Here is a 14,607-nt window from a genome sequence, read left to right on the forward strand (position 1 = left end):
GGCATGGAACTCGACAATCCGGTTCAGCTTTCTCAGCCCAATTATCTTTCCCTCCTCCGCAGAATTACTGGCTGATGAAATGAAAGTAGATAATTGCCGCCCTATTACCTTTCAAACATGTCATAATTAATCTAGATTTAGAATATATAATATCTGAAAATCTTCTCAGGATATAATCATAATCTATGTGCATGCTAAACAATATGTAGTTCTCTATCTATTTATATATCTAACACATTTCTCTTCATCTAAACAGACAAGAATATAATCCTTGTCCATGTGGCTCTCCCTTAGGTTAACTAGGCATGACCTTCTATTCATTAGCTGCATTTCCTTGTAAACTTTTCTTCAGTGCTGTATAGAACTCGCTTCTTTCTTCAAAGACACAACACTTCCATCACTGGTATGAGCTTTGTAACGTCTCTCTGCTTTTCAGTGCAATGGATGGCAGGGATGCAACATTTGGACATCCACAGTGCATGGTACAATGTATGCATCAACTTTCCTTATACCTCTAGCTCATAAGGCGCCACTGATCACTCGAGGCATGCATGAAATCCTTGTCCTGCTCTTCATGGTATCTTCTGTTCCTCTTGCTCAATAGTCTTTGTCTAATACACCAAAAGACAAGCCTAATGGACAGGATGGCTATAAATATGGCACATAGACTCCGGATAGCTTTCACTCTCGGACTATCCATGCTCCAGGAAATTCTTCTGGTGACCTGACTAGGAAAGTAAAGAAATCTCCTAAAAACACTTGTATTAAGAGCCTTTCTGAGATCAGCAACAGTCTTTTCCAGCACTGCCATCCTGAAAGAGGAAGCTTCCAATGACTCCATCAGGTCTCTAAACTGACTGGGAAATTCAGCATGGTTGGTGCTGATGCTTTCACAGCACTTAAACCTCTCGAAAACCTCACTGATGGAATCAATGGAGAAGCTGATGGCGTTCTCTGCATTACGAAGAAGCCTCGGTGCTTCCCGCTTCTGCAAGCCCTCGGGAAGATACTCAATGGACTGCCTCAAGACATCGAGCTCCCCTCCAGAAAAATCTTTTAAGGTTGTATAACAGTCAGTAGCAAGCTTATGAACCCATGGCCTAAGATGCTCAATACTTATATGCACAGCATTCTTGTGAAAATCCCTGCAATCGTCTAAAAAAAAGCCAATGACATCCACTATTCTTTTTGCAACAGCAGGCTCCTGATTCTTGATAACCACAGTTGCACTCTCTTCGTCCATGGGAATGTACGGAGCAACCTTCTCAAGTGCCATTGCAAGGCCCTCAAGCTTTCCAGAGTTTTCGACACTTAGCGAGGTATGAAACCTGATGAAAGGGGCCTCCTTGTGCTCAGGTGCAGGGCCAAAAAGAAACGAACAGGTACTGCGCAAGAACCTTTGTGTACTGGCCAGTGCTTCCTTGGCATTGACGATGGCATCTATTGCAGCGTTCCTCCTGGGGTAACTACTGTCAATACTACTCCAATACGTGTAGAGTGTTTCGAGGGCAAGGCCGCAATCGCTAAAGCCATCAAGGACCTTACATACTAATTCCCTTAGATCTTCTCTGCAACTGCGTTTGATGTTGTTGGCATCCTCTGCAAAAACCTGAAGCCTCCTGATTATACCCTGATCCATGCTATGGGTTGATACCCAAATTTGCTTATAAAGACGTTTTTATGTCTATGGCAAGTCCTTGTGGAACCAGTGTGAGATTAAGGATTATTACAGGAGTACTGCGTCCTCTTGGGATGGGCAAGACAGATGGGGCTGAGTTTGGAGCTGTATGACACCTTTGATCTTGGAGAGACATTAGATATACTGGGAAAATGACATAAATTGATTTAATTTAATTCAGTATCAACGCAAAAAAAGTATAAAAATAATTTTTTTTTGCGAGATATGGAAAGTTGGAAGCTCCTAGCGTACTTTCTGGTGTTTGCAGCACGGGCTGTGAGGCCTAGGAAGGAGAGGCTGATGAGTGTTGAGAAGGCCGGTGCGCTGATGGAGAAGCACTGTGTGAGGGCTGGAGGCCCCATGGACCTTAGGCTTGGAATAATGGGGTGCAAAGTGAATGCAGAGAGGAATGGGCTGGTGTGGCTGGCCAATGGACAAGTTCCGTTGACTCGTGACAGGTTCAGGGTTGGGAGTGGATTGTCTGTCTATGAGGAGATAAGCAGCCCTGAGTATGACGAAGTAAGGGGTGAGCTTCTTGCAGTGCTGATGGGGCTGTCGCTTGGATCCAAGGTGGGAGAAAAGTGGAAGCTTGACGGCAATGGGAGAGCAAGGAAGGTTGTGATTACTGTAGGAGGAAGTGAGGATAGGGCTGAGAAGGGGCTAGGAGTGACCTTCAAGGCGAGGATAAACTCGAGGGTCCTCAAGTTTTTCAGGGAGATAACGGGGTATTTTGGGAGCAGTTGTGAACGCTTTGGATACGTGGACTCTGACTTGCTTCCACTCCACATAACTCTGGCCAGGGCCCTTGGAGATGACGAGAAGGCATGGTCGAGGTTTTTCTTGCTGGTGCGTGAGGGAATAGAAGGAAACGAAGTAGCAATGAAGAGGTGCTTTGTGGCGGAAGGAGATGAAGAGAACGAAGGAAGCGAGAGGGCCAAGGCGGAGATTGAGGCGCTATGGAGGCTTTATGAGGGCAAAGGCTTTGCCGAAAAACTAACGGATGAGAATCTCTTTGCAATTATATTCATGGAGTCTGGGAGTGAGAAAGACAGAGTGAAGGCTGTAAGGATGCTCTGCAGGTATCTGAAGGAGTGTGGCGGAAGAGATGGAGATCTGAAGAGGAAGGAAGATGCAGAGATGCTGATGAGGAACATACTTAGAGAGATACACAAGAACAGTGCCAAAGAATGGGCTCGGATGGTCCGTATAGTGTGCTCGTACAAGGTGCCCAAGGTTATTCCCTGTGAGACTGGGCTTTCTGCTGTGGAGGCTGAGATGAGCATATACGAAAGCATTAGGGGGGGTGTAGAGGATGGAAGTTACATAATCGACAGGTTTTTCAAGGGATTGCGTAACGAATGGAACTGTAGCAGTGACGGAGACAGGAATTCTGTCTGGAGGCGAGGGATGAGCATGATAGCAAGGCTTGTGAAGATCTGTGGGGACGACGTGTACTATGCGCTGAAGAGAGAGGAGATCCGGCTGGGGGTCGCTGGCGATCTATGGAAGTCTCGCTGTGAAGGAGGCAAGATGATCAAGGAGATGATAAAGAGCGTGGTTTGCAGTATATCTCTGGAAAGTGGAAAGAGCGTAGAAGATGTGGAGAAGCTTCTGAAAAGTAGGAAGAGCAGGTTTATCCAGAAGGAGTTTATGAACTTTTATGTTATAAGAAACAACGGGATCAAGCTTGCACATAGGATATACAAAGAGGGTTTTATACCTGATGTGATCTATGTCGCACTGCGGGGTGGCGCCTACCTTGGGAATGTGGTGAGCGAATACTTCAATGCGGTGTGCGGACGCAAGATACCATACGCTGCTGTGTCCGTACACTCCTACACGGATGTGGGAGAGAGCTCAAGCGTCCAGGTAGAAGGATGGATCCACCACCCCTCCAAGCTGAGGAAAGGAAGTAAGGTTCTGTTTGTCGACGACATTCTTGACTCTGGGAAGACAATAAACCGCCTGGCCGAGATTATCCTCAACGAGGGGATCCCAAGAAGCGACCTGAAGATAGCTGTGCACGACTACAAGTGTTTCCCAGACAGTGAAAAGAAGAATGCTATTCTTCCTGACTACTGGTGCCGCAGACAGGATGTGTCTGTTTGGGACGGGCCCCGGTGGATTGACTACTCGCTCTATGAGCTGATAGGAACCTCGAAAGAAGAATTTGAGGAACAATATTATACTCGGGACCCTGAGCTAAGAGAAGCCCTGAAGGAGATAACGAAGTAAGTCCATGCCATTATAGGCAGGGTCTCTCGTTGGCATTCATGAAGAATACAAGCACATGAAATGCCAGCAGCAGAATTGTCTTTAATTAAAGAGACTAACTTAAAGCGGCGCTTCCAACTTTCTTCTACCTCATGGACACCGTTCATATGACCTTCACTGCGCAAGCATTATAGATATTTTAGTACTAATGATCCTACAACAAGCTTTTTATAGGTGCCATTTTATTTGTTTTATAGTTTTCTTTTCTGCAAAAACATTTACATGCAATGTATACTATATTCTTAGCTTTAATTGCTTTTTTGCACACCATTCTAGGCGGGTTCGCCGAAAGTTTTATTCAGAAGTAAAAGTATGTGGTTGTGGATCTTCTTCCTCTTCTCCCTTGATTTGGGAAGTCGAAAAATCTGAAATTTCCAAATCCTTTGAATATTTTCTGGAATGGGTCATTTCCAAAACCTGGCGAAGGTTGCTGAGGATTATCTGGGTCTATTCCTTTATCATACATATCTCGCTTCTTTTTATCCCCAAGCACCCCGAAAGCCTTATTAATCTTCTTGAAGTTTTCCTCCCATTCCTTTTCTTCATTTTCATTCTTTTTCTTCTTCTTGTTTTTAACAACTATCTTTCGATATGCCTTTTTTATTTCTTTTTCGTCAGGCTTCTCATCTTCTTTGAATCCAAGCATCTTATAGTATCCAAGGAAATCTCCTTTGTTTCTAGGAATTCCGCCGTAGTTTTCTTCCATGTACTGCTGTCTTCTATGCCTTTTTTCTTCCTTTTCTCTTCTTTTCTTTTCTCTTTCCTCCTTTGCGACTTCCAAACGATGTGAAATGTGATTTCTGAGCTTTGTATTTCGGAACTTAAACAGTCTAAATTTCTCCTCTGCCTCCTCAATATTTCCGTCAAGAGTCAGTGCCATAGTATACAAATACATTGTGTCATCATTGTTTCTTTTCGAATGAAGATACTGAGCCCTACTTGTTAGTCCCTGCATTCCACCCTCAACTCCGCTTTTACACAGATCAAAGATCACATTCAACTTCAAGGTTGAGAATATACTCGGAAAGAAGTTACTATCGCTTTCTGCCAACGAAATAGTTCTCACCAGCCTGTCCAATGTTTTGCACTTATCCTTACTGCTTAGATTGCTTTTTTTTATCCTTTCATAATCCTCCAGAATAGATGCAAACAAAGATGCAATCTCTTTGTATTTCAAGTTATTCAGCATCTTTATACCCGTAGAGAACATTCCTCTCAAGAAATACAATTGCATCTCTTGGCGCAAAAATGCAGACTCATTTGGAAAAAAAGACATTGACTTTTTGACGAATTTTTCTGCTTCCTCCAGTTTTTCGTCTATTAAGCACACCTGGATATATGCTTCTAAGACAGCCTTAGAGTAAGGGCTTTCTTTTATCAGTGTAGCAATAAGTCGTACATTATTGCTAATGAGTATGGACAAGCATTCGCTGGCTCTCTTAGTCTTTTCCTTTATTTCTGGATCCTTTTCAAATCTTTTTATTACCTCACTATACTCTCCTCTGGACATGAGAAACTCTGCATACTTTTTCCGAAAAGCACTGTTGTCTCTAAAATGCTGAGAGATCGTGTTGTATATGGATTCTGCCTTGATAAGATCTCCGTTCTTTACACTTATATCTGCCTTGAATATTTCACTTGCCAAGTCCATCTGTGCCTTTACAATTCCCAGAAACAATCCCATTACAGCCTTAAATACTACATTCCTTCCTCCGCTTATCATGCAAAAGAAGTTCTGGTGCTTTTCTTCTCTTTTCTGTGTATCTTGGGCTGCCATTTAAGGATACCGGCCTAACAACTTTTATTAGAAACCAGGCCCCTCCTTATTTACTTCTTCCACCAAGAGGTTGTTTTTCATGTTTCTTTTTACCCATTTCCTTATCTCCTGGTAAGAGTAAGTCACAAGCAGCACTACGAAGAGTATTCCTAGGTACTTCAGCATGCCCTCTGGCCTTATGACTTCAATCTCCTTTTTAGGGAATAGGCTCATTTTGTTTACCGATGGAACACAATTTAACAACACTTTTGGAAACAAATCAGTGTGTCAGCATCCATGGCGTTGGTTGTATTTATTGTCTGGATGGCTCCGATTCTTGGAGACAAAGTGCTGAAAAAATTTACCCCCAATGAGCTTTGAAGTTCTTTTTGATATACCAGTGAAGAAGAATGAGAGGAGCGGGCCTCATTCCCACAGAATGCCTTTTGGGAAAGGTTCAAGGAGTTGTGTGTCTTGCTACACATTTCGTGGAATAATAAGGAAGCTAATGATGTGTAGACGATGCTTCAGGGAATACGCCGGTGATATAGGATTCAAGATTTATGATTAGGATATTAAAGACCTTTATTCATTTTGCTTGTTTGAGTGTATCTTGAGCCTTCTGGGCTGCTTTCCTCTTCGGAAGCTTAATTCTTGGGTATTTACCTCTTTCTTTTTTCTGCTTCTTCTGTGAGAAAAGAGGCAGCGAAAGCATGTACTGGACGAAGGGCCCGAGCGAGACTAAGAAAACCACCAGCATCATTGTATAGTCTGGAAGGCGGTACAGCCTTCCTAATCCAAGCCCTAGGATCAGTATGAATACCTCCCCTGCCTTATCTCCACTAATTTTCATCTTCTTGTTGAAAAGTAGCTTTTGTATGAGCACTCCAGACATCTCTAGAGCCATTAGCCATCCAATGACCAAATGGAAAGGCTGGTTATTGTTCTTCAGGGCAATAAGCATGAAGCCCCTGCCCATCACAGGAAATACAGCTGTTGATATCCACAGAATCCTCATCTGGGAAAACATTGAGAATATAATTGTTCCGATGAAGTATGATATGAGAGACATCCTTGACAATTCTGCTTGCTTATAAACTATGTTAGCACATAGCCCTGGGCCAAAGAAATTCATAAATCCAGGAAGAATAAGGTCTGACAGCGTTGCATCGACGCCGTTTTCTACTAATGCGTAGCTTGCCTGGATGACGCTTCCTGCAATGACTACTGGCTGCAAATCTTCAAGGTTTTGCAAAAGAACTTTACTCTGCATTATCATCTCAGGGTTGTTTTGGATAAAACAAAGGGAGTGTTGATAAAATCAACCTGAAACCTTATTATTTATAGGTATCAAATGGTAAGGGCTAGGCTTCTAAAATGTAAAGCAAATAAAAAATATTTTAACGATTAGACTGGGCTATTCTCTCGATCTCTTTTTTCTTGTTAACTGCATAAGAGTTCTGTGAGCTTGTTGAGGCTGCAATTAATTCATTAGCAATTGCTTCTGCTAATGTTATTCTGTTTCTAAAGGATGCGCTCCTAATTCCGGCAGAAAGATTAGCTATTGCTATACTTATTCTCTTTAGGGGGGAGACGTCCACAGACGTTCTTCTCATCGACCCTGCCCTTCCAATTCTTGCTGTGTCTTCTCGAGGCCCCGAGTTGACTATGGCGTCCACAAGAACCTGAAGCGGGTTTTTCTTTGTCATGGAGTGGATTATGAAGCAAGCGTCTTCAAATATATTGATCGCAAGCCTTTTTTTCCCGCTGTTTCTCCCGTGCCTCATAAGAGAGCATACAAATCTTTCTGCGATCGGGATTCTGGCCTTCCCCGTGGTTCCCTTGGTGATGGTCGTGGCTGCATGCGGAACTATTCCGTGCCGAGACAGGTTTATATATGGCCTTAGCGATATGTTGTCTACCTTGACGTCCTCGTAGCTATACTTCTCGAATAGCTTTATCTCGGTCATTCCTTGAGGGTAAATTTTTTTATGATTTTTATAGGAAATAGATTCGACTTTGAGTTTACAACAACAACATCCAATCCAATAAGGTGTGCATTTGGAAAGCAGTTTTTTATACTCCTATTTTCGGATAACACTGGTGTTTACAAGGGATCCTCCCATCATTTGTGCTTTGTTGTTCCTGTTCACTATCCATCATTTGTCAGGTCTGTGTTGAAGCCAAAGGACTTGCCTCTGAAAGAATCTGTGGACAGATTGTTCAAGTTCAAAAGCCCGAAGGATCGAGATGAATTTTTTCTTTATGTCTGCAGCATATCTAACGACCACTTTGAAATAATAAAGGAGCTGGGACCACCGAAAAAAATCTCTAAAGAAAATAAAAGAACACAGTGATATTTTTGAATTTTATTCTAATGCTTGAATTTCTCAATGTTCTGAAATAGCTCATCGCAGGATAAAATGAATTCCTCCATTGGCCTTATTTCAGGTACTCTGTGCCCTTTTATTGCCAACTCAATATCCCTTTCCATCTCGGCCTCATTTATCTTATCAAACAAACCCTCTTCTTCTTCCATGGATTATTTGAACATACAATATTTGAGTTCTCGAGCTTAGTCGGCAAGCTTAAGCACCCCTACAATGGATGTTTTGAAAGTCACGTCGACATATCTTTTTATTTTAGGCCTCGGTGTTCCCAAGCATTTCAAGAATAAGGCTCTCATGCTATTCACATCTACTCTTATGGCTGTGGCTTTCTTTTATATAGGATTCGGTTACGAGATTCTCAACTTCATTGTTAATGGAAACATTAGGATACTCAGTGTAGGATTTGTCTGTTTTAATCTAACTGCATTCTTTGCAGGGGTTTGGATTTCCTGTATGGTTCACGAAGTTGTAATGAGCTTCCGCTCTCTGTGAAGTCATAGAGATTACAAGAATACTTTACTATCTGAAACCATTGCAATCTGTATGGGTATGGGCAAAGGAGTTGCAATATCAAACATACATCCAAGAATAAGACTGAGAGATATAGTGGAAATGTTCGGTGTGTTTGACAAGGTAGTTGGGTTCCGGCCATACAAGGATGGATTTGTCTTGAAGTTTGAATCCTTTCCAGAAAAGTCCCTAGCTATGGACAACTTTCCCTTGGCACGCAGAAGAATGAAGGTTAACATGATAGACTGGAATGATGGATATGACACTTTTGAGAAGGGAAACATTGTTGTGTTTGAGTCTTGCTTTGACGTGGATGAAATAAGAGACGAATGCTGTATGTTTGGGTGTGTAACTGAAGTATTAAGAAGAGATGGCTCCATATATGTCATCTGTAATTCCACTGAAGATGGAGAGAATATATTCATGAATATGTATGGAAGATACTACAACAAGGAAAGAATAAGATGCCGCATGGCGAACGAAAAGACACCTCTTATGAACGAATAAATACATAGGCGCTTTATTTTGAAGTTAAGAGTTTCTCTGGTGTATAAAATAAGTCTGTTACTCATGATTCACAAGCCACAGATTTGTCGGACAAAAAGAGATACCCAGCGCGGGACTCGAACCCGCAGCCTACAGATTAAGAGTCTGTCGCTCTATCCTGTTGAGCTAGCCAGGCTTGCCACTACCCACAGAATGTATCATCTACCCTATACCTCGGCTTGTTTACACATATATCCATGTCTAATTACGTTTGATTAAATAATAGATTAAAACAATTGTTTTAAAAAATCTTATCATCTATCCTTACAAAAACAATGCTATGGATATTGTCTGTGCTTCTGGACATAATTGTGGCACTTAAGCTGGACTCCATTGATCGCTCGGTTTCTAGGGTCAATAATACAACATATAAGAACCTTGAAGCACTCGTTTCAAAGGACTCGTACTCTCTTGTGAAGACAAAAGATCTTGGTGAGTTCCATTCTAAGTCCAAATGTACATTGCTTTCCTGCCTTGTAAAGAAAAAATCCATTTTTAACGAGGAGCACATAAACCTGCTGGAGATCAGAGAAGCATATACAGGATTTAAGACTGGAGACGGGTCTGCAAAGATATGGAAGAAAATATGGGAGATCTCGAACGAAGACCCGTTGCTTCCAACCCTGGTGAGTGGTCTCCAGTTTTCTATACTTACCCATTTATCCTCCTTCCACAAGAAGTTCTTCGGAACTTACTTTCCAAACCCTACTCTTTTTGGGAAGAGGTTTCAAGATAAGCATCGGCTGAACTTTTACTTGACTTATCTCCTTGTGAGAAACTGTGTGGGAAGCATCACCATTGGCGAACGAGAGATGGATGAAGGGCTGTCAATCATAACACAGACCATAAAATCCCAAGGCTCTACAGACTGGGTCAAGCAATCTGTCGACCTGGAGAAGACAATACAGAGAGTTGAGGAAATGGCTAGACTGCTGAAACACATAAACTGTGAAAAATGCCAGCTATGGGGAACAATCCAGCTCAATGGCCTTAGGGCTGCACTAAAGGTGTTTTCTGGATCTACAAACTTAGAAAGACTTGAGAGATTTTTCCTTATTAATCTCTTTATGAGGCTCTCTGTCTCTGTGAGGGAAAACATCAAACTCAGGAGATATAGGATCCCACTCCTTGTAACGGCCTCTCTCTACTGGGTGGAGATTCTTTCCTTTGTGACCTCTCTCATGGCAATCTTCCTGATGTCGAGAATCAGAAACAAGTTTAAGAGTAGGATTGCTCTCAAAAGCTGCATGTAATACGTATTAAATTCTGCATTGCCTATCAAATACGTAAGGTAGTCCTCTTCCATCAGAATATAAAAAAACTTGATTTAATCTAACCCTTATGGACCAAGTAACAAGTTTGGAGGAAATTAAAAGGCTTATAAAACGCAAAGATCTAGAGGCCCTTGATTCCGTCTTGTCTGCTTCCAGGGGCATAAGCGCCTCTGACCTCGAGGAGCTCATTAAGCTGTCCGATTCTAAAAAGATCCAAAGTCTTATAAAGACCAAATATCCAGAGATTATAAGGGGGGAGTCCACAAATAAAAAAGAGATGGAAGAAAAGACGCCTTCTGTCTCTAGAGATGATACCGATTCCTCCTTAGCTCTTGAAGAGGTGGCAACAGGTGAGTCACAAAAGGATAGGTCTATTAAAATGTTCTTTGAAGCTTTTAAGACATCTATTTCTGACTGCAGCAATAGACATGCAGCATTTCTTGCAAAGCAGATAACCACTGAGATATTTGGGAGGAATCCATCGGACATTGCAAAGCTCATACGAAGCAAATGCCTTAACTTGAAGGACAAAAACAATCCGGTTCTTTGTAGAAGAGTTTATGATGGAGAAATTTCTCCGTCGAGATACGTTGATATGACATCAGAAGAAATGAAAAGTGAAAGCTTACGTAACGAGGAGGTCAAGATGATAGAGGTCAGTCTTTATGAGTGCCAGATCCCCACACAAAAGGCAGAAACAGACATGTTCAAGTGCAACAAGTGTGGAGAAAGAAAATGCTCTTATAGGCAGCTACAGACAAGGTCTGGCGATGAGCCCATGACCACCTTTGTAACCTGTGAATGTGGAAATAAGTGGAGGTTTTGTTGACCCAGCCACCGCATGCTCTGACTAATTCCTATCTCCCTTTATACCGGGAATATCCTCGGCAATTTATCCTTAAAATTAAAAGTATTTAATTGATGCCTCTATAAATTATATCTGTGATGTGACTGCATGCCTTTTGAACTTGATCTTTATCGCCTCCAGAAATGGCAAGCGCCTTTGATCCACCACGGCTTCCATCTATTACTCTTATAATAATCTTAAAGTCCTTTTGAAGTCTGTATATGTTCGTTCCGTTCCTTCCTATCACAAGATCCTCCGCCTCAGGGGGGACATCCAAAACCTTGACTTCTTTATCGGTCTGGATACTTCCAGAAAGCTTGTTGTGTATGTATTCCATTTTTTCCCTGAAGGACTCAATGCCTGTGGTCGTTCCTCTGACCAAGAGGATCATTATTCCTGGATCCCTATTGAACTTGTCCATGCTTATAGAGACATTTGCCTCGCGAGCCAACATCTCCAGCTCGCCTTCATTCATCCTGGGAATAACCATTTCTTCTTGGGATTCTTTATCTTTTTCTAGATACTCATTAAGTCCCATTTTTCTATACTTCTGAGGCTCTTTGTAAAAAACAACCTTGTTGTGTTCTCTTCTTACTTCTCTCTTATATTCTCCTCTAAGCCTCTCAAGAAATTCACTGGAAGTCAATGCTATATCTTCTGGCTCGGGTATTCTTTTATTCATAAGGGATCGAGTTTCCTACACGATATCAATCTGTGCGATATCAGCCCTCCCAGTGTGGGTTGCAGTTCTGGTAGCTCAGTCGGTTAGAGCGTCGTGCTAATAACGCGAAGGCCCAGGGTTCGAGTCCCTGTCGGAACATTTTTGTCCCGCTCAAGTTCAATTATTTTTTTCTTTTTCCCACCTGTCTTTCCACTTCTTTACATTATGCGTCTTCAAACATTTCTCAAACAGTCTATGGTCCATTTCAAGGATGGCATGGAGGATCTTTAATACTCTATTCACACTCTCAGCCCTCCAAAGCTTCTGGGACGCTCTGTAAATAGACCCAAAAACCTTTGGTACAAACGTTTCTTTATGTCTCGATACATTCCAATGATTCAAAAGCAGCATCTCTGCCATCGCCTCAATCACTAAGTAATGGTTTGAATCAAAAGACATCCTTATAATCTCACAGATTTCGTCCTCGAGACATATGTACGTTTCGTCACACATGATTCGAAGAACATCACCTACAATATGAGCAATCGAAACCTTTGTATTCGACCATGCCTTTTCAAATGTCCCCTTCAGATGCTTTATAGTTAGAGGAATTGCTTTGGGATAGTTTATACAGATAGTCCTTATCATTTTAGGCATCTCTTTGCTTTCTCCGCAAAACCTTGTCTCAATCATGCGGAGAATTATCTGGTAGTGAAAGGCAACCATGTCTTCATATCCAATAGCTCTTTTCTTTACAATCACTATTATAATCCTCAAAGCCTCTTCTAGTCCAACATGATTCCTGTTGTTATCTATAAAGTTTACAAGCTCGTTGGTTAGCCCAAGGAAAACAGCATGAAGGCATCTCGAGCAATTAGAAATGCTTATCAAGAGCTCTGAGAGCTGCATTCTTTCTTTTGGGTCGTCTGTTCTGATCATCCCCACCAGTCTCATAATAATTTCTTGTGTAAGTACTTCTCCAACAGTTTCTCTATCCACTTTTCTCAATGCACAAACTAGTATTCTAAAGGAACCGTTAACATCTGAGCTTCTAAGATGCTTCAGACTTACATCATCCACCATTGAATACATTTGTCCCGTAGGATTGATAGATTTAGGAAGCGTTCTTATTATGTGTCTCAAAGCCATCCTGGATATGCTCGAAAAAATAGCCTTTCTAGTATCTGGATCTCCAAAATTCCCTTCAAGCATTCCCAATATATCTCTATGTGTCTCGGAACTAGCAAGCGCAGCCATTTTATCTTCATTAAAAAGAGAAACCTTGCTTATGTCATTCATCTCACATTTATTGCTTTTCTTCATAGCATTAAAGGCATTACTTTGCACTTTGTCGATCTGAGCCAGAAATGGAATACATTCCAATTTACTTAAAATTGTCAAATAAATTCTAACCTTTCAGATACGTTTAAGACAAATCAGTATATAATCAAAACAAACCTCAATCCCTCAATGAATACAATAGAAATACAAAAGTCAGTCTACTACTCAACAGTGATGGCCTCCATGTCATCCGTGCTGTTCGGAACATCACTTACGGTGATGGGAAGCATGTATCCGTATGTCTCAAAAATGTGGAGGCAAACAATGGATCAGGCAGAAGTGGACAATTTGTGGGGGTTGGCATCAAGCAGTATATTCCTCGGGTGCCTGGCTTCAAACATTCTGTCAAGCATAATCAAACCAAACATGAAAAGAGCCTTAATATTTAACAGCATTTTCTATGCAATGGGATACATGACCTTTTTCTTTTCTCAGAGTTTCATGTCTATCTTTTCCGGGAGATTGATCATAGGATTTGCTTCGGGGATAACATGTGCAATCGTGCCCATATATACCTCGTTTATTTCGCCGGTTATGCACAGGGGGTTCCTGCTGTCTTTCCATCCACTTGGAATCACTATCGGAATAACCTTAGGGAACGCCCTTTCTTGTCTCAATTCAGAAAGCACCTGGACAATTCCGCTAATCATAACTCTATTCTTAATAGGGCTGAATTTTGTAGGGCTCTTCTGGGCAATAGACCCTTTCCATCAAGAGAAACCTTCTGAGGTATCTCTTTATGCCTTGATCAGGAACCGCAAAGCGAGAAGGTCTGTCTTCCTTGTGATGTTAGTCCATGTGTCCCAGCATCTTTGTGGTGTGGATTATATAACCCTGTTTCTCAAAGATCTCTTCCCTGCAGATGTATACTCTCCAGAAGTAACTGCCATATTGATCTCCTTGGCCTCTGTTGTAATAACTGCACTTTCAGGAAGATACGTCGATCGTGTTGGAAGAAAGCCTTTGATCATCATCAGTTCTCTTATCGCCGGTGGAGCAACAGCCATGCTTACATTCGGCCTGTATCCAACCGCTGCAGCCTTATTATTCGTAGCAGGATATAATATGGGCCTTTGCTCTATCCCATGGTTCATAACAGCAGAAATATTCCCACCGAAATACTCAGGCCCTGCAGGACTTTTGGGTGTTTCTTTGAACTGGCTGTCAGCATACACCACTCTATCAGCTCTTTATCCATTGCACATCAGGTATGGAAGAATTGTATTTTCCTTCTACACAGCTTGCATGGCCTTGTTTGCCGGACTGATGGCCGTCTTTTTCAAGGAGACCAAAAATAGAGCGCCAGCTTTTCAGTAGGAATTACAATTGT

The 14,607-nt window shown here is 41.8% G+C and overlaps 14 protein-coding genes and 2 non-coding genes across 16 annotated transcripts; 9 read left to right on the forward strand and 7 right to left on the reverse strand.

Annotated features, from left to right (window-relative positions):
- Window positions 1-514: 514 nt before the first annotated feature.
- Window positions 515-1,639, reverse strand: EHEL_040010 (uncharacterized protein; the record flags this gene model as incomplete). Its single annotated transcript, XM_003886987.1, has 1 exon — window positions 515-1,639. One exon carries the CDS (start codon window positions 1,637-1,639, stop codon window positions 515-517), a length of 1,125 nt encoding a protein of 374 aa, XP_003887036.1.
- A 264-nt stretch (window positions 1,640-1,903) lies between these two features.
- On the forward strand, window positions 1,904-3,913 carry EHEL_040020 (putative phosphoribosyltransferase; the record flags this gene model as incomplete). The annotated part of the gene is made up of 1 exon (XM_003886988.1): window positions 1,904-3,913. The coding sequence occupies one exon, from the start codon at window positions 1,904-1,906 to the stop codon at window positions 3,911-3,913; it is 2,010 nt and encodes a 669-aa protein (XP_003887037.1).
- A 337-nt stretch (window positions 3,914-4,250) lies between these two features.
- On the reverse strand, window positions 4,251-5,729 carry EHEL_040030 (uncharacterized protein; the record flags this gene model as incomplete). Its single annotated transcript, XM_003886989.1, has 1 exon — window positions 4,251-5,729. One exon carries the CDS (start codon window positions 5,727-5,729, stop codon window positions 4,251-4,253), a length of 1,479 nt encoding a protein of 492 aa, XP_003887038.1.
- A 349-nt stretch (window positions 5,730-6,078) lies between these two features.
- EHEL_040040 (40S ribosomal protein S29) lies at window positions 6,079-6,279 on the forward strand (the record flags this gene model as incomplete). Its single annotated transcript, XM_003886990.1, has 1 exon — window positions 6,079-6,279. The coding sequence occupies one exon, from the start codon at window positions 6,079-6,081 to the stop codon at window positions 6,277-6,279; it is 201 nt and encodes a 66-aa protein (XP_003887039.1).
- An 18-nt stretch (window positions 6,280-6,297) lies between these two features.
- Window positions 6,298-6,987, reverse strand: EHEL_040050 (uncharacterized protein; the record flags this gene model as incomplete). Its single annotated transcript, XM_003886991.2, has 1 exon — window positions 6,298-6,987. One exon carries the CDS (start codon window positions 6,985-6,987, stop codon window positions 6,298-6,300), a length of 690 nt encoding a protein of 229 aa, XP_003887040.2.
- Window positions 6,988-7,108: 121 nt separating this feature from the next.
- On the reverse strand, window positions 7,109-7,678 carry EHEL_040060 (40S ribosomal protein S5; the record flags this gene model as incomplete). The annotated part of the gene is made up of 1 exon (XM_003886992.1): window positions 7,109-7,678. One exon carries the CDS (start codon window positions 7,676-7,678, stop codon window positions 7,109-7,111), a length of 570 nt encoding a protein of 189 aa, XP_003887041.1.
- A 21-nt stretch (window positions 7,679-7,699) lies between these two features.
- EHEL_040070 (uncharacterized protein) lies at window positions 7,700-8,065 on the forward strand (the record flags this gene model as incomplete). Its single annotated transcript, XM_003886993.1, has 1 exon — window positions 7,700-8,065. One exon carries the CDS (start codon window positions 7,700-7,702, stop codon window positions 8,063-8,065), a length of 366 nt encoding a protein of 121 aa, XP_003887042.1.
- Window positions 8,066-8,311: 246 nt separating this feature from the next.
- On the forward strand, window positions 8,312-8,590 carry EHEL_040075 (uncharacterized protein; the record flags this gene model as incomplete). Its single annotated transcript, XM_059743492.1, has 1 exon — window positions 8,312-8,590. One exon carries the CDS (start codon window positions 8,312-8,314, stop codon window positions 8,588-8,590), a length of 279 nt encoding a protein of 92 aa, XP_059599475.1.
- Window positions 8,591-8,641: 51 nt separating this feature from the next.
- EHEL_040080 (uncharacterized protein) lies at window positions 8,642-9,115 on the forward strand (the record flags this gene model as incomplete). Its single annotated transcript, XM_003886994.1, has 1 exon — window positions 8,642-9,115. The coding sequence occupies one exon, from the start codon at window positions 8,642-8,644 to the stop codon at window positions 9,113-9,115; it is 474 nt and encodes a 157-aa protein (XP_003887043.1).
- Window positions 9,116-9,216: 101 nt separating this feature from the next.
- Window positions 9,217-9,290, reverse strand: EHEL_040090. Its single transcript has one exon. It is a non-coding gene; the product is annotated as a tRNA-Lys (tRNA).
- Window positions 9,291-9,429: 139 nt separating this feature from the next.
- EHEL_040100 (uncharacterized protein) lies at window positions 9,430-10,407 on the forward strand (the record flags this gene model as incomplete). Its single annotated transcript, XM_003886995.1, has 1 exon — window positions 9,430-10,407. The coding sequence occupies one exon, from the start codon at window positions 9,430-9,432 to the stop codon at window positions 10,405-10,407; it is 978 nt and encodes a 325-aa protein (XP_003887044.1).
- An 88-nt stretch (window positions 10,408-10,495) lies between these two features.
- EHEL_040110 (transcription elongation factor S-II) lies at window positions 10,496-11,257 on the forward strand (the record flags this gene model as incomplete). The annotated part of the gene is made up of 1 exon (XM_003886996.1): window positions 10,496-11,257. The coding sequence occupies one exon, from the start codon at window positions 10,496-10,498 to the stop codon at window positions 11,255-11,257; it is 762 nt and encodes a 253-aa protein (XP_003887045.1).
- An 85-nt stretch (window positions 11,258-11,342) lies between these two features.
- Window positions 11,343-11,957, reverse strand: EHEL_040120 (uncharacterized protein; the record flags this gene model as incomplete). The annotated part of the gene is made up of 1 exon (XM_003886997.1): window positions 11,343-11,957. The coding sequence occupies one exon, from the start codon at window positions 11,955-11,957 to the stop codon at window positions 11,343-11,345; it is 615 nt and encodes a 204-aa protein (XP_003887046.1).
- Window positions 11,958-12,021: 64 nt separating this feature from the next.
- Window positions 12,022-12,095, forward strand: EHEL_040130. Its single transcript has one exon. It is a non-coding gene; the product is annotated as a tRNA-Ile (tRNA).
- An 18-nt stretch (window positions 12,096-12,113) lies between these two features.
- EHEL_040140 (protein phosphatase 2A) lies at window positions 12,114-13,259 on the reverse strand (the record flags this gene model as incomplete). Its single annotated transcript, XM_003886998.2, has 1 exon — window positions 12,114-13,259. The coding sequence occupies one exon, from the start codon at window positions 13,257-13,259 to the stop codon at window positions 12,114-12,116; it is 1,146 nt and encodes a 381-aa protein (XP_003887047.2).
- Window positions 13,260-13,406: 147 nt separating this feature from the next.
- On the forward strand, window positions 13,407-14,594 carry EHEL_040150 (putative glucose transporter; the record flags this gene model as incomplete). The annotated part of the gene is made up of 1 exon (XM_003886999.1): window positions 13,407-14,594. One exon carries the CDS (start codon window positions 13,407-13,409, stop codon window positions 14,592-14,594), a length of 1,188 nt encoding a protein of 395 aa, XP_003887048.1.
- Window positions 14,595-14,607: the final 13 nt, after the last annotated feature.

Source organism: Encephalitozoon hellem, chromosome IV, assembly GCF_000277815.2.
Source record: "Encephalitozoon hellem ATCC 50504 chromosome IV, complete sequence".
NCBI lineage: Eukaryota > Fungi > Microsporidia > Unikaryonidae > Encephalitozoon > Encephalitozoon hellem.